At 30.0% G+C, this 25,170-nt stretch overlaps 3 protein-coding genes across 3 annotated transcripts; 1 reads left to right on the top strand and 2 right to left on the bottom strand.

The window, feature by feature from the left end:
• Positions 1-1,748: 1,748 nt before the first annotated feature.
• On the bottom strand, positions 1,749-7,855 carry LOC136977847 (uncharacterized). The gene is made up of 5 exons (XM_067273432.1): positions 6,815-7,855; positions 2,662-2,725; positions 2,430-2,581; positions 2,285-2,334; positions 1,749-1,875 (listed from the first exon to the last, which is right to left on the bottom strand). The coding sequence occupies exons 1-5, from the start codon at positions 7,811-7,813 to the stop codon at positions 1,749-1,751; spliced, it is 1,392 nt and encodes a 463-aa protein (XP_067129533.1). The 5' UTR covers positions 7,814-7,855.
• Positions 7,856-17,410: 9,555 nt separating this feature from the next.
• Positions 17,411-18,961, top strand: LOC136977846 (lysozyme c-1-like). Its single transcript, XM_067273431.1, has 5 exons — positions 17,411-17,594; positions 17,877-17,965; positions 18,038-18,101; positions 18,647-18,722; positions 18,813-18,961. Exons 1-5 carry the CDS (start codon positions 17,459-17,461, stop codon positions 18,877-18,879), a joined length of 432 nt encoding a protein of 143 aa, XP_067129532.1. The 5' UTR covers positions 17,411-17,458; the 3' UTR covers positions 18,880-18,961.
• Positions 18,962-19,499: 538 nt separating this feature from the next.
• Positions 19,500-20,677, bottom strand: LOC136977854 (lysozyme c-1-like). Its single transcript, XM_067273438.1, has 5 exons — positions 20,470-20,677; positions 20,308-20,399; positions 20,153-20,213; positions 19,964-20,039; positions 19,500-19,629 (listed from the first exon to the last, which is right to left on the bottom strand). Exons 1-5 carry the CDS (start codon positions 20,591-20,593, stop codon positions 19,563-19,565), a joined length of 420 nt encoding a protein of 139 aa, XP_067129539.1. The 5' UTR covers positions 20,594-20,677; the 3' UTR covers positions 19,500-19,562.
• Positions 20,678-25,170: the final 4,493 nt, after the last annotated feature.

The raw sequence follows: 25,170 nt of genomic DNA on the forward strand, positions 1-25,170 counted from the left end.
ATGTAAAATGAATATTATTTTATTAGAACAGGAAGTTGACAAAAAAACAAATTTCACTCATTATATTAAAGAATTTTATAAATATCAATAACAGGAATAATATAATATATTATATTCAAATGCCATGAAAATATAATCTTAGATGTTCATTGTTGCAATATAATTAATGTGTATAATAATAATAATTGTTCATTTTAATATTTCAGATTAAGAATTTATAAGATAATAGCAAATAAAAAAAAAAACATTTGATATATTAATTTACCTTTAATAACAGTTGGATAAAAATTAATTATGTAAGCAAGAAACAAGAAAATTATCATACGGGCGTTAAACTATGTACAAATATTGCTATAATTACTGGTGCTTTCGACGAAACTATTTCCGTCTTCGTCAGGCAGATAAAAACAGTTAAAATAATACAGATTAAATTAATACAATAAAAATTTTAACAATAATCCATTAGATTAATATAAAAATAAGAAAAAAATTTTGTTTGAAAAAGGATTTTAACCGTTTTTATCTGCCTGACAAAGACGGAAATAGTTTCGTTGAAAGCGCTAGTAATTATAGTGATATTTGTATGTAGTTTAAAGCCCGTATGATAATTTTCTTGTTTCTTGCTTATCCAATGATCGGCATGAAGTCCAACCATCGTCACAAAAAATAATTATGATTTTGGAAAATGAAAATAGTAATAAAACTAGTAGTGTAACACTATAATTAATTTGTAATATATTGAATATACAGTAGACTCCCCTATAACACAGTAGATACGTTCCGCGTTATATGAATCCGTGTTGTATGAGTCACTTAAATACATGAACCAATCACAGCCTGGCACGTGTGCAGTTTAGGGGCTACGGCTGTTTGAAAGGTTTTCTTCTATAAAATTAATTGATTCTAGACTAATTTGACTCAACATTTCCAAATCATGTATAATTTTTTTGGGAATAATCCATATAAACTATGCTATAAACAAAAAATTGTAGGATTACTTATCGAGTGTGCATCGTTCGACAACGCCATTGCTTAAGCTTGTTTTTGTCGCGGAGCAGCTCATCGAACAGCAGACGCGTGTCTCCTGATAAGTTATTCTTTCTGCAAAAACTTCGCCAAACTTTGGAGACATCATTAATAAAAACATAATTTTTATGGCCATTGAATAATAAATGTTTTTTAGTAGGTCCACTGCTCGTTTAAATTCAACGGTTTGTACAATATCCGCTATTGGTCCAGATTCGACCAATCCTGTCGCGACACAAGTTGGCGATGACGTTTTACCGTATTATACAAGTCTCTTTTAGTGTGTTATACAAACACAATCGCAATTTTTTTGCCATGTTATACGAATCTGTGTTATATAAACCCGTGTTATAAGGGGGTCTACTATAGTTACTTTCAAAAGTTCTTATGTAATGAAAATGTTATTTTCAAAATCTATTAAATATTAGTCATTTCATACAATTTTCTGATCATATTTTACCCTATACAAACCTAAAGAAAGATGATTATTATTATGAGATATTAAAATGAAACTGACTAGTTGCTTTTTATCTGTATTTTAATATCTTAAAACCCTTTATTTATTTCTCTGTCTTTAATCATATAAAATGTTTAATTGATATTTTTATCTTACATCTTACAGCAAAAATGTAATTAAATACTTGTAATTATAATCATTTGATATATTTAATAACAATTTATTTGAATTCAGTCCAACTTATTAAAATTAATTTTTTAAATTTTTAGAATAGAAGTTCATATAACTTGCCTTGTTTATCCTTTATGCCAAGAATATAAAATGATGTTTTAAAAAATTCTCCAACTGCTAATCCAATGCTGGAACAGGTTCCAATAGGCTCTGAAGGAGATCTATTAAAAATTATTTAAAATTAAATTTCAAATATGAAGCATAATGTGTAAAATGTAAATATTTAAATAAATTCAAATATAAAATGTAATGGTATACGTAAAGAAGAACTTAATGTATCAGTTTAAAGTCAATATACAATCTGATCTGTTGACATCTTTTTAAACTTACATGATATGAGCATCTGATCATTCTCCATGTGACTATTAATGTATAATTATCATGTAAATTAAAATAATAGATTTTTAGTAAATAGAATATTAAAAAATTAATTACACAAGAAAATATCATATTAATAGATATTTGTTGCTTGTTTTTTCCAATAAAGAAATTATTAAATAATTGAATATACAGGAAAATTGTATATTATTGTAAAATGTACATTAATTGAATTTACTACAATTGTCTTACCTGCTATATAATGAAGCATCGTTCAAAGTTTCCAATAATGTCGGAAGAAACTAAAATAAAATTAATCTGTTTAATTACAAATATATTTAAAATTGAATAATATAAAAACAATATTAAATTTAAAAATTTTTCGCTAAAGACTTACTTTTTCGATTTGTGTCATAAGACATGAAAACGATGCCAAATTAAGATTTAGGAAATATGTTATTGCCCATTTTACAACATATTTACTTTCGTGATGAAACATGCGATGAAATACTACCACAATCCAGGATGAATGTAAATGATTTGAAGATACTGATAATCAAATAAATATTATTAATAATATAATTAATTTATCTGCAATTTTAACTAGAATAAATTTCATACAAACTTACATTTGTCATTTGTAATCATAACTAAATTATCAATTTTAGGTAATAATGGCTTGATAATGTGAGTCTGTAACATCAATAAGTTTGTTAACTTATTTAGAATTAGTTATAATTTTAAGCTTTTTTTTTTAGTTAAAGAGAACTATTAGATATTTTTCTGTAGTTAAATAGTTTTCAAAATTAAAGATGTAAAGAAAATTAAGTACTAGTATTATGCTATCTAATTTTATAAAAATAAATAATTTTAGGACTAGTTTTCCAATGTTTTTATATACAGGAGATACATCGATGATATTATAGTTTTCTGGAGGACAGTGTCAGATATATTGGCTTTGTCAACACTTTTAATGACAACCCTTACGGCTTAACCTTAGAGCTTGAATAAGCCAACAACAAGGAGGTCCACTTCCTGGACATAAATGTCAGAGTGAAGGAGACGGGCATCCTCACATCCGTGTAGTGCAAACCAGAGCCCACATCCACATACATACCAGTGGGGTCATGTGACCCTTTTCCGTATAAGTTAGCAGCATACAACACTTTAATTAGGAGAACGTTTATTCATTCATCTACTACACAAGTGCTTGCCACTGAGCTAATTGAGCTAAAGAGTTCTTTGTTCATGGTAAGAATCTTAAATTTTATCTTTAGTGCTTTATGAACTTGCAAATCTTTTACATTAATAAAGATTTATTTGCAAACCACCTTAAATTTCCTGTAGATATTGTTCTACAAATAATTTATGTAATGTATTATACAATAAAATCCATCTTATAAACAAAGCGTTTACAAATATATATATCACACTAACCTCATGAAGCTTTGCAAATATTTTTAACATACCATGAATGTTTTCGGTCTATCTTAAGACCTTCTTTGGGTGGAGTTCTATTAGAGGAAACCTTTTATGCTGTGATTCTGTACTATTCTGTTTCCAATGTGTTCTAATTTCCTTTTAAATTTTAAATTCCTAACGATTGGCGCCTGCATTGATGGCTATAACTCCGGGTCATACATAGCCTGCCATGCCCTTGACAGTTGTTTTTTGTCTTTAAAATTGATTGAAAGGCCTTGGCGTTTTGCTTTAAAAATTTCTAATGCCTCCACCAAATTCCTAAGCTGGTGTATATGATGAATTTGCCAGATCACAGTTGCCTGTTGTAATTCGGGTATAATGCCATGGTATGTTAAAAGTATTTACAAAGCTTCATAAGGTTAGTGTGATATATATAATTGTATTATACAAAACTTGATTTTTGAATAAATTCAGTACAGCATAGAGAAATAATTCTGTGATATATCTAACTTCATTAAATCATGGTTATAGTCTCATAAATTGTTGGGCTGCAATTTGAAAAAATTGTAGACCTATAAATTCCCATTGTCATCCAACTGTCCTTCCTTAATCTTGAGAGCAGAGTTAGCTAGATGAAAGCCAAGACCAGATATGGAAAGATTAAGGGCAAAAGGTCCTGGTTAGTTATATATGAATTTCCAATGCAAACTGGAAATCATGTTATTTCAATTCAAAAATTTTCCCGTGAAAGGAGAGATGATTAGTTGGAGAGATGATTAGTTAGAGAGATGACCGACACGACTCTATTGATAACAGAAAAGTATGATGTACAGGGGCAAGATACTACAAGAATTCCTTGTTAAGTTTGAAATTCGAGGGATGAAATAATCACAACTTCAAATTATCAAGTTTTGAATTATCTTGCAATCCCAAAAACAAGCTGTATTTTATGAGACAAGAGAAAAAAGGGTACTTATGTACTACACTTTCTTCTTTCGATGAAACCCAAAAATGTGTTAATGTAAAAGCAAAGCCATATTGATCAGATTAGAGTTGTTCTCAGTCTATTGTTCTCTTATAGCAGTGATTCTTAACAGGGGAGCCGCGGCCCCCTACGGGTCCAGAAAAAGTTTGCCGGGGGGCCGTCAAATTGTGCAAAATTTCCTTCAGAATATAAGAAAAAGAATATTGATGTATAATCGAATATCGTATTGAAAAGTAAAATAAGGAAGATAAAGTTTTTTCCTATTTAGATTTTTTTATTTCTTTTTTATTTCTTCCTACATACAACTTTGTTAGTACAGAAGAAATAAATAGAAATATGGTACTTACACCGCAGTATTTACTTCTTTCATTTCAAAACAATTCTAAGAAACTATTAATGCTTGGAATTTTAATAATTAAGAAAAATAGTAGGTTTAGTAGTTGGCTTTGAAAATTTAAATATTTTTGCAAAAGATATGCAAAATCTTTACGACAAGTTGTGGGTGTTTTAGTTTTAGTTTAGTTTTAGATCGACTTTGGATCGATTTATCGACATGTTTCTTATTTTATTTTTGTTAAAAGTTAATGAGCTTGCATGTTTAATTGTAAAGTTTGAATGTTATTTAAATAGATAATGAAATAATAAAGTTATGATTTACATTTATTATATAAAAAATAAAGCAATAATAAAAAATTCAATTTATTATAGATAATATAACAAATATAAATTATTATTAAAAAAAATGGTGGTCACAAAAAAATTATGAAATATTTGGTGGGCCGCGAGTATAAAAAGGTTAAGAACCACTGTCTTATAGCATGGAGGTACTTTGATCCAAACAAACAAGCGAACATACTCATATCACAGTTCGAACAAAATTTTCACTTCATATATCAAACTAATCAAGTTCCTTAATGTGTAAATCTCTAAATCCCCTGCTGGGACAAAAGTACAGTTGTGAACTAATGGGATTTCGAACTATCCGAGTTCAAAGTAACGAGAATTTCCTGTACTAATTTGAGATGGAAAGCATATATTTTAAATTAAATAAATTTTAAAAATGTAATTAAAAATTACAGTTTGACGTATCTAAAAGCCTTTTACTGGTGCGCGTCACTCTAAACCAATTAGTTACAAACGTTTTCGAACCTTAACGGTTCTTCTTCAGGTAACGATCCCCTAACAGAATGTGCTTCATGGCTGATATTAACAATGGAAGAAACAGCACAGCTCTAGCCGTTTACTCTTCAGACCCTGACATTGAACCCATTTTCACCCAGGCAAAGGTCATTCACACCACCCTCTGCACTAACCACCTCAGATGGCTAGAGGCAATCTACATATGTAATCTTAACGCTATTAATGAAGGTAATTGCATTAACTACAAGGACGAGATAGCTCTATCGACGGCATGGCAGGCTCTACTAGATAAAACGATAAATTAGAGCACGACAAGCGTGGTGCGCAGGTCCGTAGTGACGTCATCAGGACGGGACAACGTTCCGGATCGTATTTCTTCACAACATAAAATCGAAGCGCATTCCGTTAGAGGATTGTTACCTGAAGAAGAACCGTTAAGGTTTGAAAACGTTTGTAACTAATTGGTTTAGAGTGACGCGCACCGGTAAAAGGCTTTTAGATACGTGAAACTGTACTGTTCTCCGGTGTTGATATTCTACATCTTTCAAGTAATTAAAAATTGCAGCTTGGCATTGTGACGATGTCACAATAAATATTTGCTCATTCTAATACTGATTCAAATAAATATCATCAACTTAAATATATCACAGAATTACATCCACTATTCAATTGTTTTGTATTTTGCATCTGAATAAAAATTTTTGCATTTTTCATATTTCCATATGTAGAACTCACTCAAACTGGTCATTTTTATTCATCTCTTCAAATTCAAGACTTAGAAGTTTCACTGTATTATAAATGTTTTTGATCATAAAGTACATTGATTTTCAGATCTTAAATAATCTTTTTTCATTTCATGTCGAGCATGATTCCACTGACTTTCCAAATGCCATTTTCAAACTGCTAGGCTTACAAGAAGGTGGTGCTGAACATCCGACGTACATGTTTTCGCGTTCAAAACTTCGGCCTCAACCTAGCTACTATTAATTCTTTAATTTACATCAAATTTTAAAATTTTTAATCAGTTGAAAAGATTATGTATTCGATATATTATAGCTTAGGTATATTTTTGTAACTATTTGAACAGAATCTTGTGTATTTTCTAAACCTTATTTTAAAAAAGAATTCAAGAAAAACTATATGATGTTAATAAAAATATTTTCCTAAATGAAAACATCTTCAAACATTTTATATTAGATATTATTGCAAAAAATTAAATAATTTTCATAATTTACCTGTTTTTCTTCTAGAGTTTCTAAAATAACTGTTAGATCTTCCCATGCAATCCTTAAATCATCATCACTTGAATCCCAATAAAATAAATTAGCTAAATTAATACATTCACCCTCTTTGCAGTTAGTATCGCACCAATTCAATATCCACTTCAATATAAACATGGCTCTTTTCCGAGAAATAGAATTAGAATGTTTAAGACCGTGATTAACGATATCCCAAAACAACTTTTCTCTAGTAAAAAAAGGCATGGGTTTTTCTGGTGAAAAATGTTCCATTATGCAACAAAGTATTAAATAAGTTGTTGTATGCTTTTCTTGAAGATAATCATTCTCTTTATATTCAAAAAATGAAGTAATAGTGCTCCATGTATTTTTGAGCATATTGTATTCATTATCCATAACATATAACTTTTTAAAAATATATATCATTAAATGTGCCGTGACAGTATTATTTGCATGCGATAAAATTATTTGTAAACTCTTACAAAGATTTATAAAATAGCTTTGAATATAAACGAGGATTTGACCAGACAGTTTTCCATCAATTGCCTTCACAACATCTAAAATGTAACTTAAAGCATTAATAATCTGCAGTTTCTCTTCTTCTTGAACTGTGTCTTCTTTCTCCATAATATTGAAACATTTAAGTGAAAAATCTAATAATTTGTGTAATTCTTCATAACAGGCTTCTTTCCATTCACAATTAAGTAATTCTAATAAACTTATTTGTAAAATATCACAATATAATTGTTGATAAAGTTTAAAGGAGAATTCGTTCACTTTATTTTCAATTAAAATTGAAATAGAATATTTAAAAACATCAAATAATATATCAAAATATTGGTCACAGTTACACTTATCCGACTTCGATGAATTAATAACAGAATTTAAACAAAATTTCAAAAGTTCTAATTCCGATTTTTTGCAATTTTTTGACGATTTTAACTGTTGTAATACCAAATGAAGAGGTTCTAAACAAAAATTTCGTTCAGATTCCATTTTTCACCCAACCATGTGGTAAACACGTTTACAGTAAATTAACATCAGCATCCTCTAGTGGCGATTTTTATCAATACGCACAATTAATTAAATATGTTTTTAATTAAAATTTGTAGAGAGCTTTTAAATAATTTTGTGTTTTAATAAATTGAAACATATTTTAAATTTGGTAAATTATAAAATATTTTAAAGTTATAACTAAAAAATTAACACCTACCGTACACACGAAACATCCGCTACTATCTTCCGCCATCTAGTGAATAAAAATAAAACTTTTTATACGGTTATGATTGAATGAATTTTATTATAGATAATTACACTATTACAAATAGTAACTAAGTTAAAAAAAAAGAATAATTATTTTAGACTTAATGGGGCATATTTCTATGAAGTTTCAATTTACTAAAAGAGAGTATGAAATTGTAGAAAAGTGCTTCTGCAACTGCCCGTATGGATCCTATGGACAAGGATCCATAGGGGCATTTATAGCAGATGCCTTTCCCTTTTGTAGGCTATACACGTATACACAATATGTTCTACAGTTTCGGTTCATTTATACTACAAATAGTTATTTCTGAATTTTGTCAGTTAGGCATTTAGGTTTCCATAGCTTCTAACTAATTAACTTCCAAGAAAAATTAGATTAATAATGGCGAGGAAGAAATCATTTCTAATTGAGAAGTAGAAGAGATGTTTGCGCTTTTACACGCATTAAGCTAGAGATGCTTCCAAAAGTACCACTCTGATATGGAAATTATTCATTTGAATAGAATACGGAAGAAATAATTCTTCCAGTTTGGGGTCTGTAGTTGTTTCTTTAGAAGTTCTGTCGGCCTATTCGTTGCCCAAAATTCCCACATTAGTTAGAATGTAAAACAATTCAATATTATTCTAATTTTTTATTTGATACTTCTCACTTAGCACAGCCTTTAAATCATTATACATGTGAATGCGGGTTCGAGTTTTTCAACTGATTGTCCCGTTCACAAATAGGTTGCCCGGAAAATAGTGGTGTGCAGGAACCAAATAGAACAAATATGAATTAATTTAATGCAAAACTTTTAAACTTAATGAATTAAATTTATCTTCATTTTTAATCATTTATAAATAAACTTTAATGTAATCTTTTATTTTACTTTAAAAACTAATATTAATTAAAACACGTTTCACCCTTAATTCATCAAGACAATGGTGCCACATTACATAAATTTTCGAGAAAAACAAATGAGAGAAAAATATTTTAACTTCTCTTTCATAAAAAAACAAAAATAAATTAACGAAGATATTTTACAAAATTACTTACTTAAAATTTTAAAAGCGTTTAGTTTTAATTTAACGAAAAAAAAAAATTTTTGTTTCATCGAAATGAGCAATTTCTTAAAGAAGCGTTTCCAAAAATAAAAAAAAATAAAATAAAATAAAAAATAAAAAAAAGCGAGTGGAGCGAAATGAAGAATGTGTGACGTCTCTAAATATCTCCCGGAGCAAATTCATACGAGATTTAACCAAATACCGAGAAAATTTTTGTCATTTTACCGCTCGAAAGCATCGATGTCAGCAAATCCATGCGCCTTCTAACTCCTTTTGTAAGACGGGAGGGAGGAGGGTGTAAGCGCTTTTTTTTTTCTTTTTATTTTTCTTCTTCTTCTTCTTCTTCTCAGTCATTGGTATGTCGCACCTTCCAATGATGACGACGGTGTCGCTAATTGCTCGCCTGGGCACGTCCTCCCTTTAGAACGACTGCGCTATGCGGGGCATGTCGGATGTCGCGTTCCGACCAGTCTTCGCCACATACCAAGAGATTTTTCGGTTGGAAACGACCGCATACCTCACTACCCCATCCGAACGCTGAATAATCCGACGAGACAGGTGGACGGAGTCTGTCAGTTCAACGTTTGCTTCTCTACGAGTTGCATCAACGTTATGGACGCTCTCTTTCGACAAACGGTGAGTACCGAAAAAAAACCCCAAAACTTCATTTATAATACTTCTCTATAGCATTTACGAGACTTTAAGAAGTTTCTTTAGCCTTTCTTAACCTTTACACTCTTATTTTCTTTTTAATTAAACGACTAACTTACCTGGTATGCCTGCGCGTTATATACGGTTAGCGTTAAAATTCCACCTTTTCTCAGTTAGCTAGTGACGTTACGAATATTAAAAGTTACACAAAAGTTTTAACCGTGTGTATTTTTTACGTATTTCAGGTAAATTTCGCATATAATTTCGAGAAAAAACGAAAAAATTAATATGGAAAGAGAGAATAAATCGGAAAAAACGTCCAGTTCGGTAGAAGATAGCAAAGAAGACGAAGCGGTTGCGTCCGTCCCGTTACGTCAACGCCGATTTCCGGCCTCGTTTTGGCAGGAACCATCCCGACTTCCGGAAAAATGGTTATACGTCAGCCAAGTTCCGAATCAAAATCCCGGTTCTTCGGCTTTCGTTAGTCAAACGAATGTATCAGTTATGTCGAGACCGTCCTCGTCGGGAATGGTCAACTGTCCATGTTCGGCATGTAAGACGCCATTTTATTATCCATTAAGATGGACTGTGCCATATTATTGTCAGACGATCGTTTCTCATCCTTATTCCTTCTATCCCAACGTATCACCCCAGTGTTGCCATCCATGTAAAATATGTGATTCGCCCAGATTAGAAAGTAGGAAAAGTTTTAGATATTATCCCGTTTGATCGGCAAACAAACTGAATGTTTCCAATATATAATTTTCATTTTAATTAAATTCTTTTATAAACATATTTTTAGCCATGTTTTATATTCAAATTGTGTATAATTATACAGTTATAAATATCACAAGTCTTCTTTAAAAGACTTTCCATAGTCATGTATTTATTGATTTAACTTAATTAATTTAATCATAAAAATTTAATATATATTTATATTTAATCTTTTAATATGATCAAATTACTTACTCGTCATTTTTATTTATTTAAATTGAAGATGAAGAATAATATAATTGTTCTCTTATTTGTAAGAATATTTATTCCTGATATATAATTAATTAAATTTGTACATTATGTATTATTTTTTTCGGAAGATTAGATTGTTGTAAAAGTTATAAATAGGAAAGAAATATTGTAATAGTTAATTTAGTGAAGAATAAATAAAGAAATCTCTGTCTTAATATTTTTTCTTTATTTTTCATTTATTAATTAAATACGTAAAAGTTTTTATGCTCGATTTTTACGGTAATTTATTAAAACTAACAAATCTAAAAAAGCGTGTCGTTTCTTTGCATTATTTTAACTTAAAACCCAAAAAAACATTCGATTTTTTTCGTGTTTTTAGAGTTTTAATTCGTTAATTTTATTAATTTTACATCGTTTAGAAACTTTTTATTTTCTCATTTTGCTAGAAAATTGTTCGAATACTTCATTTATTTTCTCGCTTGCTCGATTTTTAATCAGTTTATCTAGTTAAAAAGAAAAGGTATTTTTATCCGAGTTACTTGTAACTCGGACACTTATTAAAGCTATTATTACATTTACAACCGAAGCTATCCTCTTTATAAACGATTAAGTTTTAAACTTTTAAATTAATCACTAAGATATTATTAAAGTTAATGACTTATAAATTAATTTCCAGCTAATTAAAAATCATTTCAAAATTAAATTTTTATAAAAATCTAATTAAGAAAGGAAAGCGAGTAATAAAATATATCTAATTATCGCGTATAGAGGAGAAAGATTTGATCGAAGGGAAGAAACTAGGACTCATTAAACATGATTCATAATTGTTAGGAGAGTGTAGTGCTTGATACCTGTAACTAGGAAACACACAATGGATACAATTTCCAACGCGATTCGTAACATCGCTTATAGAAAGTCGGAGCTTTCGCTTTTCCGACAAACGTGTTTTTCACATCCCAAGCCAACCATTCCTGGAATGTCGTTTCTACATTCCTAGCATTTGCCCGGACCGAGAATATTGGGAATGTACCATCGATCCAGAATAATTACAGATTCCAGAGAACAAGTATGTACAGCTAAGCTCAGTGCTTTCAACCTTGAGATAGATCTTTGATTGAGAAAGTTAGGAAACTACGAACACCTAAGTTTTCCAATGAACGATATGATCTTATATCCTGCCTTATGACTTTTGTTTCTGACAATTTAATGTATTACTTTCTATTCAAACTCTCTCTATTTTTCTTCTAGTATAAGTGATAAAAATCTCAATTATTTTTCTTTCTTCTCGTCTTCTCCTTATACATACGTAATTAAACTTCTTTGCTAATCGTAATCGATAACACCAGTCGGAGCTTTATCGCCTTGGTTAATAATATCCAGCGTTAGTTTTATTATGTCAACGAATATCAAATTTTACGAGGTGATTTAATATTAATTTGATTAAGCTGAATTACAGTAAATGATGGATAAATAAATGATTTTCGTAATACTAAGTGGCGATTTCGTACGAAACGTCTAGACTCGAGAGTGATTTTCTTCGTATTTCTCCAGTGATTTTTATAGAAAAAAAAAAAACACGTTAAAATTTTATTATTAAGTTTAAACACGTATTTATATTTAAATTAAAATATAAATAAATATTTTTTCCTCTCTCTTCTAAATTCTACTTAAAGGAGTGAAGTTCTTTGTATTAATAAAAAGAGCGTTGGAGGAAGAATGCGTTGAAATTATTTTATTATTTTTTAAAATTAAATTTTAAATTGTTTTTAAAAATTTTTTAAAATTACCTTAAACTTTTAAAATACAGTAAAACCTGTGTAAACCGGAACCATTTTTTTTTTTTTTTTTTTTTTTTTAATGCCGTTTTACTCAGGTTCCGTGGGTTTTACAGTATTTAAAAATGGTATATTAAATCATTTCGAATAAAATGATAATTTTAAATTAAATTATAATAAATAAAATAAGACAAAAGCGTTAAAGAATAATTAAAATTATCATTAAATTTTCGAAAATATCATCTTAAAAATAAAATAATATCAAATTTTATTAAAAGAAAAACAAAAAGAATCTTCGCTAAACGAATGACAAAATTAAATTTTCTATTCTCAAAATAAATTAGGTAATATATTTTCGAGTAAAATAATTTTAATTATTTAATGCATCATTCCAAAATACTCATTAAGGGCATGAATTTTTAAAAGAATTTACATTAAATTATCGAAATTATTATCACTATAGTAGCATTAATTACTATCAGGCGATTCTCTTTTATTTATGAATGACTCTCTGTAAATCAAAGGAAATATTTTCTGGTATGTTCACCCTAATCTTTTTTATATTATATTTATAGTAATAAGAAGATGAATCGAATTTTTCTTCTTCAAATAAACAAGTCTACTTATCACAGATATGTTTTTTATATAACTTCTAGCTTAATCGAATACATTCTGATGCCAATATTTCTATAAAAATCAATCAAATAACAAGACTATATACGGCAAAACCTGTTCGGAACGGAACCTTAATAAAACGGAAACCTGCCAAGCCGGCAACCGTGCGATTCCGGTTTACGCAGGTTTTCCTGTATATAAATTAAGTTTTTATTATAACAGATGAAAAATATTAATATGATTGTCGTCCTCTTATTTAAATATAATACATAAATATTTATAAGTTATATGTTTTACATAAATAAAAGTTATGGAATTGGAATTCTTTTCATATTTCTCGAGCAGAGATTTGGATATTTTATAAATTTTATGCATAATTCCAATCGAAAGATCTCTAGAAAATTCGATATAAATACAGTAAAACCTGCCCAAACCGGAATCGCAACGGTTTTTCCGGTTTGACAGGTTTCCGTTTTAACAGGTTTTTTTTTTTTAAGGTAGAAAATCCCTACGTTCCGAAGAATTTTTCCCATTTAGGCAGGTTTCCGTTTTATTCATGTTCCGTTCTAAACAGGTTTTACTACGGCGTAGATTTTAGAGTACAGTATATAAAATAAATTCTTTATATTGTGATACTGTTGAAATTCCATATAAAAAAAAATTAATTTTTTTGAAGAATAAACCTTTATCAGAGGAATAAAATATCATAAAAATATTTAAATATTATTTTTAGTACCAAATATAATATCAAACAGTTATTTATTAGCATATATTTTAAAAAAATATAAACAAAAATTATGTTTTAAATTTATATTTTCTTTTAATTTATCTTCAACTTGGCGTCATCTGGTGACAAAAAAATTAATTAAATAATCAGAATATTTTGAAAAAAGCTGTATGGTTGTATATGCATATATAATGTTGCATAAATGATTTCGATTTGTATGTAAAAATTGCAGACGATAGGTGTCTGCAGGTGTCGTACATGCAGGTGTGGACTGTCCAAGGTCTACATAAGAAGGTCAGGACACGCGTACTGGAGCCGCCATTTTGGGACTTTTTGAGTCGCGTGTTTAAAACAAACTTGTACGAGCAGTCAGTTTTATATAATATTAATTTAACTAATGTATGCAATTTTAGTTAAATTAATGTCGTATAAAACTGACTGCTCGTACAAGTTCGTTTTAAACACGCGACTCAAAAGTCCCAAAATGGCGGCTCCAGTACGCGTCTCCTGACCTTCTTATATAGACCATCGGACTGTCCTCATACACGTGTACCATTAGTAATCTGTGGCCCGTTGGCCCCGTGTAGTGCCATTCGATGGCTTCAAATCGATCAAAAGTACGATTTAACGAGTAATAAAAAATGTTACATAATTAATAATTTCATAAAATTAGTTTAATTAGAATTATTCATTTATTTTTCAGAGTAGCCACTGCTTATGTAATGCTGCTATGCAATCAAATGTTACCACAATGTCCCGATTATGGCACGAGAAACGACACGAGTCTAAAAGAACAATAGAAATCGGATGGGTAGCAAGTATAGAATGGGCTTACAATGCTTTTGCTTATTCCTGTGTAATAAAAAAAATGTCGTCCAGGATATGTACAAATGTGATTTTAGATTTTAAAATGTTGAAGAAATCGGTTCATTTTTTACGTATATATAGACCCAACACATTGCTGTTTGTATAAATTGTAATACAAAAAAATTCAAGTAACGAAATAAAATTTATGTAATAGATTACAAGAAGTAAATGTTTAGGTATATAAAGTTGTAGATATAAAAACACAATATACAGTACTAAGTGCACTTATTCAGGAACGAATTTAGGGAATGCATAGGGCCCAACTGCACCCACCTTCTGCAGATATTTCCCGAGTAAAGTCGGGTACCAAATAGTAAAAATTTTATAAGGCATATTGTTTCTTTTTTGCATCCATTTCTAATGATTTCCGGATTCACTATTGCACTTATTCTGAGCGATAATAACATCGGATGAAAGAGTTTCTGGATGACTGCTTCTGTTCGGATCCACGGGTCATTTTCGGTTGATGCTCGTGTAACATAAAAGCAAGTCGCGGAGCGATCAAGTTCCATACACATTCAATGGACGACGAATCTGGTGACATCGATTCCAAGAAAATTTTCGATATAAAACTTCATTGACGATATCTTTCGTAGATGTAGATAAATATTTATCGAGTTAACTGCAATTACTTTTATTGTGCAACTGTTATCATGAAATTAAAATCGATATTTCGTGTTAAAAAATTGTTGTATTACTATCTGTGATAGATTTACCGGGTAATTACTTGTATTAATAGTAAAGTTATTATGGTAGCAACAAAAGTACAAGAGAGTGTTAAAGTGGTATTTTATCTTTTAAGTAGTATACATACATATATTTGAAATTCTTATTTATTTTCAGCCCACCAATTGTCGAGTGGATAAAACCGCTGAACATAGATCCGCGTGGAGTTTTCCGGGTTTTTCTTCACATGTAATACCTGAATATGGTCAAGTTTCCCACAAAAATCTTCCTGGTAATCATTCGCCAACAGCAGATGGCCCATGTGTCTCGTTGCCATAAAAAAAATTATTTATTTTCAATATCTTAATGAAAGAGAAACAATATTTAAATTGGCTTAACAAACGGCGAAATTCTCCAAATCATAAAATCATATGGCGGATTAGAAAATACTTTACATATTTCTCAATAATTTTTAATAGATTGTGTTTAGCGGCCGGATGGCTGAGCGGTCAAGGTTAGCAGCCTGCCGCCCTGGGGGACCCGGGATCGAATCCGGACGGGTCGAAAAATCCCAGGAATTTTTCGGGGGGGTGGTCCGTCCGGATATGTCGGTCCCCGTCCCTCACCACCCGGCCGCCCCATTGTGGGCCTGGCCGAACCCATAATGGGCTTGCTGTAAGAGGCCCTCTTAGTGCCCACTGGGCGGAAAGAGTTACAAAAAAAAAAAAAAAAAAAAAAATAGATTGTGTTTATCAATATTTAAATAACGAAACGTCATTTCATACCTTTGACTAATCGACATATATTCGTTATCTTTATCTTTTTATATTTCAAAATGTGTTATCTCTATGTGGAATTTTGAATTATGAAATCAAAATTGAAACTAGAATGCTTTTAACCAATGCTTAAATTTAGGTTAATGTTATATATGGTAGCGAACATGGCGGCTCTTCTCTGAAACAGTGGGGACGCAAGTTCTAACCTAACCTATTCTAATAAATTTGATTGGCAATAATTATGGTAATTTATTAGAAATTTTAGAGTATTATAAGTTGTTAAATAAATTAATATATATTAAATTTTAATATATACGTAACTCTTTAATTACTATTTAATCCGAAGTTACTAAGAGGGATGAAGAATAAAGATAGAGTACGTTTTACAAGAGAATAAAATCTGGACCATTAAGAAAGCAGACAAGTCTTTACGTCCGGCCATAAAAAATTTTAAATACAATAATTATTAAGTTAATCATTAAAGATAAATAAAGATTATAATTACTAGTGTAAGACGGGAAGAATAAATCTTACTATGGTAAAATCTTATATAACATTGCTACGATTCGTTTTGATGTTACGATTCTCATCAATTATTCATACTTTTAAGGATGCGCCGCGACTGAAGACATTAAATATTTTTACAAGTTTCCAAAAATTATATTGCTATGAATATCAATTAGGGTCACTTATTTCAAGGCAATTTTATTTATGCTAGATGTATTAGCATAAGAAACTTATCAAGCTTTTGGAACACTTCAAATCATATTTTTTATCTCACGCTTTTATAAAAACGATACAATTCCAATGTAAGTTTTAAAAAATAATAATAATAATTAAAGAAAATTCATAAAAACATTTAATTAAATCGCTGATTTCGTTTTTGCATTCACATTTACGTATGGCTAATCTTCGTATCGATAAATGCTCGTGTATATCCGGTATTTGTATGAAAAATATCTAACGAGACCATGTTTTTCGTGTGATTTTTGCAATATCCATACAATTAGAAAAGTTTTACTTGTTGCAGTTCGTTTTGTGTAACAATCGTTTCCATTTGGCACAAGTAAAATAAATTATAGCGCAAGCTTTATTCTACGATGTTGCAAGGTTACAATGCTATTTACGACATTCAAAGTATTCAAATTAAAACTAAAAGTTATCTTTAATATGTCGAAATCAAAATTTTATCAGTATCTTTCGAATGCTGATAAAGGGAATTAAACAATATGCTTATAAATAGCAGCTCCTCTCTACAGGATGTGTAGAATAGCTAAGATCAAAATTCAGAATGGCTGTCAAGTCTGTATTCCTCTTAACATTATGTCTTTTCCTAACAGGCAATTTGGAAGGGAAGAAATTTGGACGTTGCGAACTCGCAAACCGTCTTGTCAAAAATGGAATTCCTTACAGATATGTTCCAACGTGTGAGTAAAGTTTTTTTTATTTTAACTCTCTACGCCCTTAACTCTCTTTTTAGCGAGCCGATTAAGGGTTCGGCCAGGCCCACAATGGACGGGGGCCCAATTTATCCGGACGGATCGTCTCCAAAAAATTTCAACGATTTTTCCGATCTGTCCGGATCCACCAGAGTGGTGTGCTACCACTTTAGTCCCTCGACCATCTTGCTATTTTCGAGTAAAGCTCTGATTTATGAAGTATATTTGTATATATCTGTCATTTTAATTACGATTTTTGAATATTTTTAGGGGTTTGTATAGCGTACCACCAAAGCAGATTAGACAGTTCGTTCCTAGGTCCAATTTATAACGGTCATCGCGAATATGGAATATTTCAAGTAAGTAGACCGTATTTATTCAACGGAAATAAATAATTTAAATCAACAAATTAAAATGTAAACTTATTTTAGATCAGTAGCCGATATTGGTGCGCTCCTCCTGGTCCACACAATGATTGCGGCATGTCATGCGAAGGTATGAAATATATCTAGCAATATTTCTAAATGTATTCAATATTAATATACTGAAATGTTATAAGAATTCCTAAATTTAGATTCACGAAATATGTCATTTATATTTTATTGATACACTTAACTCATGCCAATCATTTGGCTTTTCGGGAAAAGAAAATTAATTATCTTCTCTTCTATTGCACTTTTAATAACGAAAATGTTTCGCGCAGATTTCAAACGTAGGTTAGATGCACAAAATTCTCCAAATAACTTTAAAGCCGGTTAAAAAAAATCGTAGAAAATTAGCAAATTCGATTTTCTCATAATGGACCAACTTTCCAAAACTTCAAAGTTAAGGACCACCCTAATATATTGAATCTTCAATAACAGCCATCTTTTAACAATGGCCTTCAAAGATGGCCGTCGTTCAGAAACGTTTCTTTTTGAAATGTACACAAAATAATGATCATTTTTATCTTTCTATCGAAGGCCGTTGTTCACCAGTTTGCCGGTAAACACATTACAAATATTTCCGATAATTTAATGATTTCAAATTTATATTTCCAGCTCTAATCGACGATAATATAGACGATGATATCAGATGCGCCAAAAAAATCTATGCCAGACATGGCTTTGATGCTTGGTTAGTTTACTCATTTTATATTATTGTATTCTTTATATATTTTTTTCAATTTATATTCTAATTAGAGTTTTTTTTTATCGTTTAATACAGGAACGCTTGGAAAGCTCACTGTAAGGGAAGGGATTTGAGCGGTTTTATTAACGATAGTAATTGCTGAAAGTTCGAGTAATTGTTTGACGAAGTAGAATCTCTAAACAAGAACCTGTTTAAAATTGTTTTAATTGTAAAAAAAATGTTTATAAATAAACAATCTGAAAAAAAATCTTAGTGTTTTTATTTCGTTTGATTGGTTTATTTGTATACGGCAACTCGACAAGTAGGCGATCTTCCTAAGGAGGACTTTCTAAGGGAAATTGGTCCCTATTTAGGTGTTACAGATATGAAGAAAACCTGGAAAATTTCACGTGGCCAGCCCACGACCAATGTGCAGTAGTCATATCTACTCGGTCTCTGTTGGGCTAGTGTTTTTTATATTCATACATTTCATTAGACATAAGAAATGATAATTCTTTAAGAAAAATATAACAATTTGATGATTCTTCATATTAAATATTCGTTAATTAACGTTGACTTATATCGAAAGTAAAACAAAATGTGTTTGATTTAATATCACAATTATGAAAAACACTAGAAAATATAAATTTTTCAACTTTTTAAGTATTATTTTTACATTTTTAAAAGTTATAAATAAAAATATAAAATTTTTAAATTAAAAAACAATATATTAATGTCATAAAACAAATTTTTCATTAAAATATAATGATTTTTAATAATATATTCAGCGTATAATCGTGTATTTATTCCTCCTTTTTTTACATATTTATCCATATAAAAATTCCATTAATATTTGCATCCACGTGTATAACTGTTCAAGTTCTTTCCACTGCAATTTCTTCTCCAACCGTACCTAGAGTTTTTCGATATTTTTAAAAAGAATTTGGTTGATGTTACCTTTGGTGTCAAAATGGCGGCTCGTCTGTGATTCCAGCAAACAGAAGGAAAGAAACAGTGGGGACGCACATTCTAACCTAACCTAACCTATTTTAATAATTTGGTTCGTAATAATTATGGTAATTTATTAGAATAGGTTAGGTTAGGTTAGGTTAGAATGTGCGTCCCCACTGTTTCTTTCTTTCTGTTTGATGGAATCACAGACGAGCCGCCATTTTGGCATCATAGATAACATTAACCAATAATTTTATCCATATTCATATGAAATTTCTTAAATTATAAATACATACCAAGCTCTAAATCCATGTCTAGAGTAAATTTTTCTAGCGCACTTAATATCGTCGCTAATGTTATCATCACGAAGAGCTAAAGATTAAAAGGAAAGTTTAAAGATTATTTTAAAAATAGTATATTAACTTAATATATTGATATATTAACTTAAAGTATATAATTCGTAAAGTTTTATAATATATTCTGACCCGAGCATGAGATTTTACATTCGTTATAACGTCCGGGAGAACACCAATAACCATCGTTAATCTAAATTCGGATAGAATTTTGTGATTTAATTTATAATTAAAATAAAAAATTAAGAATTATTTTAGAAAATTGAATTAACTTATTAAAAGAATACCTGAAAAATTCCATGATCGAAGGTTTTATTCTTGTTCATTTTACTTCTGATTCGACTATTGAAATTACTTTCGTGTCTAACCAAACATATCCCTTAAATATATTAATATTTTTTAATGTATAATTAAATTATACATTTAAAAAAATGAATTAGTTGACTTACAATTAGCTACATCTCGTCTAGGAATTCGATTTTTTACCAAAATATTGGCCAGTTCGCATTTGTTAAATACCTTTGTCTCAACAATAGCCAACAAGCAAAGACACGTGACTAATTTGAATGCCATTTTGAATCCAATAAGTAAATGATTTATTTTCTCTTCTATTTTAATTTATAGTTAAGATATAAAGGAAGTATTCTCTTGCGTAAGGTCAAATTCAAGAGAAAGACCCGAGAAAAAGGGAGGAGTTTTTAAGTACCTTCAAGCACAAAGGAAGGAAACTGCGATAAAACTACTTTCATTTTTCTTCAAAGTTAATTGTAATTTAATTAATTGTAATTTGTTATTTTATTGTCTAATTAAATATTATTAAATCTTCAATGAATGATTATTAAATTTGAAAAAAAAACCTTCCAAAAATTGTTAAAGAAATCAAATTAAGAAAAATTTTAAAATGGCTTTGATTATTATTTTAAAAATTGTATTTATATATAAAAAGTATTATATTAATTATTAAGAAAAATATTGATATTAAAATACTCTTATTTAATATCAATTCATGAAAATATTTTCTATGTGAATATGATGATAAATTAAATTTTAAATATTTATATCTCTCTTATTACAGGCAATCTTGAGTCATGCATCCTTTGGATACAAGATAATCTACAGCTTTATTTTCCTTTAAATAATAAATATAAGATGTTTTTAAATTTAATTTTAAAGTATTCTGTAAATTAATAGAATATTTAAATATAAATATACACACACACACCGTATTTAAGCATATACAATAATAATAAAATAATTTTTTCAAATTATTCGAAGAGGTAATTTTCTAAAGATTTTGAGAAAGATATTTTTCCTTTGGGATCATTTTACATTTTAATTATTTAAAATGAAGGCGTTACGAATATCTCCACAGAGAATAATTGGATTATTGATAAAATATGAACATAAATATTATTTAAATAGTTTATAATAATGTTTAAATTTTTAATTAAATAATTTATTTAGGCTTTACTATTAATTTAAATCTAACGGGTGTTTAATTAAATATAATTTTCTAACTTCTTCATTGGCGTAGAAAAATATTAATCGCTTTTGCATTTTTATATGTAATTTTTGAAAGAAATGATTATTTAACATTTTGGTTAATGTAACCCTTGGTGCCAAGATGGCGGTTCGTCTCTGATTCCTGCAAGAAAACAGTGGGACGCACCTTCTAACCTAACCTAACCTATTCTAATAATTTGGTTGTTAATAATTATGGTAATTTGTTAGAATAGGTTAGGTTAGGTTAGAACGTGCGTGCCACTGTTTCCTTGCTGGAATCAGAGACGAGCCGCCATCTTGGCACCAAGGGTTACACTAACCAATATTTTTAGTCCCAATTTTTAAAATATTTAAAAGTATATAAAACATTACAAACGTCAATTTTTCCGGAGAATTACACGTTTAAATTACAGTTCGGTCAGCCATTCGTGAAACGTATGCAGACTGTTTGTACAGATTTTGTTTATAAATACATAAACTTGTGATTTGCATATTTCCACATGTGATAAACGTGTAGTGAATATAAGTATTTAATAATTTAACATAGTTTCCTTATAATGACATGCGAAATCCTTAGCCTGTCGTGGATCCCATTGTTTCCTGGCCTCGTGTGTATTGCGCACTCTTTAATGCCCCTGAAATATAGCATTAGTCGTGTTAAACAATATTATTATTTTAGTAAGTATTAAGTATTTTTGAATGACCTAGTGAATTCCAGTGAAATGTCATTTATGAATTGATCCAAATTGTTTGCCTGTTTCTGTAATTTATCTTCCTGTAAAAGATTTTTTTTAAAAGCAGAGCACTGCATAGAACAGCCGTTAATCGAAAAAATAACAGTTCATTAGGTAAAAGAATAGACCAAATTCTATTTGTATCAGATTGTAGTAAAAACAATGAAAATAATAACTTACGTATTATAACTAAGTTTTTGTTAGAAAACCCGGCTCTCCCATTGTGGACATAGCCGAACCCAAGATGAAGATGTTTAAAAAATTAGCCAGACATTATCATTGATTCATTGTCGACGTTTGCACGAAACCGTGGATAGTTTTGATGCCATCGAACAGAACACGAATCGTACGCCACAAATTATTAAACTGCAGCACTGACTGGACTGGCAACAAATTTCGGCTCGGAAATATATACCAAATATAGGCTCATATATACATAAATTGCCGGTCGGATGACCAAGGCGGTTAAGTCATCAGGTTACCGCTCTGGAGGACTTGTGATCAAATCCGGGAGGTGCCGAGCGTAGTCCAATATAGCCTATCGCGGCAATCTTTGGCTCAAGTTGGGATCAGTTATTCTTAAATTAAAAGTTACAAAATTCACATCGTAGTGGGCCAAATATCGCATCCGCCGTTCGTTCCACGGCAGCCCTAGTTTGAATCGAGCCCAGTTATTTTAAAATTTAAAGTAATAGACCGTATTTGCCGTGAGCCGCACGTCTGTTTGTATAGGCCATATCGTGGCTGTTTATGGTTTGAATTAGGCTAATAAGACTTTTTTTAAATTTAATACAATAGACAGGTTGTATTTTGTTTATTAATTAATTAATTTTTCTCAAATAAAATATAATGTATAGGAATTGTCACCGAGCAAACGGGACACAGGAAAATTCCCGATTTTGTACACGTGTAAGGATAGGTGGTCTAGGACAGTTTGACTGTTTTTAATACAATCGGGATGTTTTCGAATAGAAGTGAACAAATAGGGATATTCGGGAAAAATTTTCTAATCGGGACTTATGGTAACCTTACCCTGTAGTCTGTAGACATAAAAAGATCTTTTTAATAATACTCATCGTAGGTCTGATTACGTTTACAATGGGGCAAGCTGAACGATGCAACACGAAATATTCAGGACAAACTCTCCCATAAAAAAATTCCTGGAGTTGTTTGCCTGCCTGAATTCGGTCCCGGGATCCCAGAGGAGCAGATTGGTGCTTCAGGCCGAATTTACACTAAAACTGTCGGATCCGGTTTTGACGGTGCCCAAAATGCTGACCGGAAAAACGACAAACATATCCGTCTAGTGCCAGAGACCGACACATTTTTTGCTGCAAATTCAAATATAAAACGGTTAAGGAACGATTACTAATTGCTGATTATGCTAACATATGATGTTTGTATAAGCAAAACGATCGTGCCTAACTAATTTTCCAAGTTTAGTACTTAACATTTTAATGTCTTTGTAATGTTAGCAGAAGTTGTGATATACCCACGAGAGATACGACATCTTAGAAACAAAAAATACAGTATTATGTGTTATATTAGACGAAATATTCGCCAAATCTTTTGACGGCCGGATGGACGAGGCTGTTAATTGCTATAAGCGCCAATATACCCCTATATACGATATCGTCCATGAAAATACCAAAATATTAAAGATTTTGTTAAGCCAGAAAATTATCGATAAATTAATAAATTGTGATTATAATGAATATGGATAAATTGTCATTATATACATATAAATATTTATGTAATGAGTAACTTATTAATCATTGTCACGTAGGAAAACATATTTATATGTACCTTTAATCATGCTTGATTCAAAATTCTTAATTGTAAACATCTCTATAATGATTTTTAAAAATATTAACATTGACAAAATTATAATATTTGCAAAAAGATATGTCTAATTCAATAAATATTTTTTTAAATTAAAAATTTATTATATTATATGTTTACATTCATAAAACTTTATAAAACTGCAATTATACGGTCATTATTACCTTGAGAGGTCCGAGTTCGAATCCGCTTGTAGAACATAAATTCTCAGAAAACATCTATGACTGATTGATCGATTACACACCGTGATTACTAGTTTACATAATAGGGCCAGTCACAATTTCGCACTTTACAGGCGTGCCTTACCCTTAGTGGGGTCGATCAGAATAGTGAGAGATGGAGATCGATACTTCTATTCATACTATTCACAACAAATTATCTCAATGGATTTTGAATCAGAATCCATCACCTCGGCGATATCTTATTGCGCGTCCATTTAACCGACATCATTCACAATGACCGATTCATTTTTATTTTATTTGATTTCGGGTACTTTCAAAGCGGTGCCGCCATCCTAACCGCTAAACCATCCGGCCGTAATGTTTCTCATGAAAATTAACAAATGCTTTAGTTCAATGCAACTCCCGTTTCCTTCTAATTTTATTTAAGACTTAATGAAATTCATCGAAGATAGAAATTTCTAATATCGTTTTAATTAATATATATTTCTTTTGATTCATCTTACCCGGGTGCAAATTATCGCACTCGTGTAAATGTTAATCAATAGTAACAAAGGATCAGATCTATTTTCTGAGTTGGTATATATTTTGAACGTAAATCATGCAGCATAATTTTCATATCCCGCGAGGCAACTACGGCCTAAAAAAAAAAAAAAAAAAAAAAAAAAAAAAAAAAAAAAATGAAAGGATCTATGCGTTGCTCATAAGTGACGAGTACACACATCACTACCAATGAGAATTTTTATGAATGAAGTATTATTTGTTTTATTTTATGGCATTCCGAATACTGTTTACAAAACTATTGTATCAGTCAATAAAATTAAAACATTATAAATCTTATTTAATAAACGATGCCTGGTTATAGCTTATTTTCTGTCAAATAATTACGAAC

The sequence above is a fragment of the Centruroides vittatus genome, unplaced genomic scaffold (genome assembly GCF_030686945.1).
Source record: "Centruroides vittatus isolate TY-2023 unplaced genomic scaffold, ASM3068694v2 contig_480, whole genome shotgun sequence".
NCBI classification, from domain to species: Eukaryota; Metazoa; Arthropoda; class Arachnida; order Scorpiones; family Buthidae; genus Centruroides; species Centruroides vittatus.

Excerpts from the sequence above, each read along its gene's own strand:
- LOC136977847 (XM_067273432.1), bottom strand. The coding sequence starts at position 7,813 with ATGGAATCTGAACGAAATTTTTGTTTAGAACCTCTTCATTTGGTATTA. Across the intron at positions 2,335-2,429 it reads TTATGACACAAATCGAAAAA|TTTCTTCCGACATTATTGGA; the intron begins GTAAGTCTTTAG and ends ATTTTATTTTAG. Across the intron at positions 1,876-2,284 it reads GATGCTTCATTATATAGCAG|ATCTCCTTCAGAGCCTATTG; the intron begins GTAAGACAATTG and ends AATTTTTAATAG.
- LOC136977846 (XM_067273431.1), top strand. The coding sequence starts at position 17,459 with ATGGCTGTCAAGTCTGTATTCCTCTTAACATTATGTCTTTTCCTAACA. Across the intron at positions 17,595-17,876 it reads TTACAGATATGTTCCAACGT|GGGTTTGTATAGCGTACCAC; the intron begins GTGAGTAAAGTT and ends GAATATTTTTAG. Across the intron at positions 18,723-18,812 it reads AGACATGGCTTTGATGCTTG|GAACGCTTGGAAAGCTCACT; the intron begins GTTAGTTTACTC and ends CGTTTAATACAG.
- LOC136977854 (XM_067273438.1), bottom strand. The coding sequence starts at position 20,593 with ATGGCATTCAAATTAGTCACGTGTCTTTGCTTGTTGGCTATTGTTGAG. Across the intron at positions 20,214-20,307 it reads TCGATCATGGAATTTTTCAG|ATTAACGATGGTTATTGGTG; the intron begins GTATTCTTTTAA and ends ATCCGAATTTAG. Across the intron at positions 19,630-19,963 it reads AGACATGGATTTAGAGCTTG|GTACGGTTGGAGAAGAAATT; the intron begins GTATGTATTTAT and ends GAAAAACTCTAG.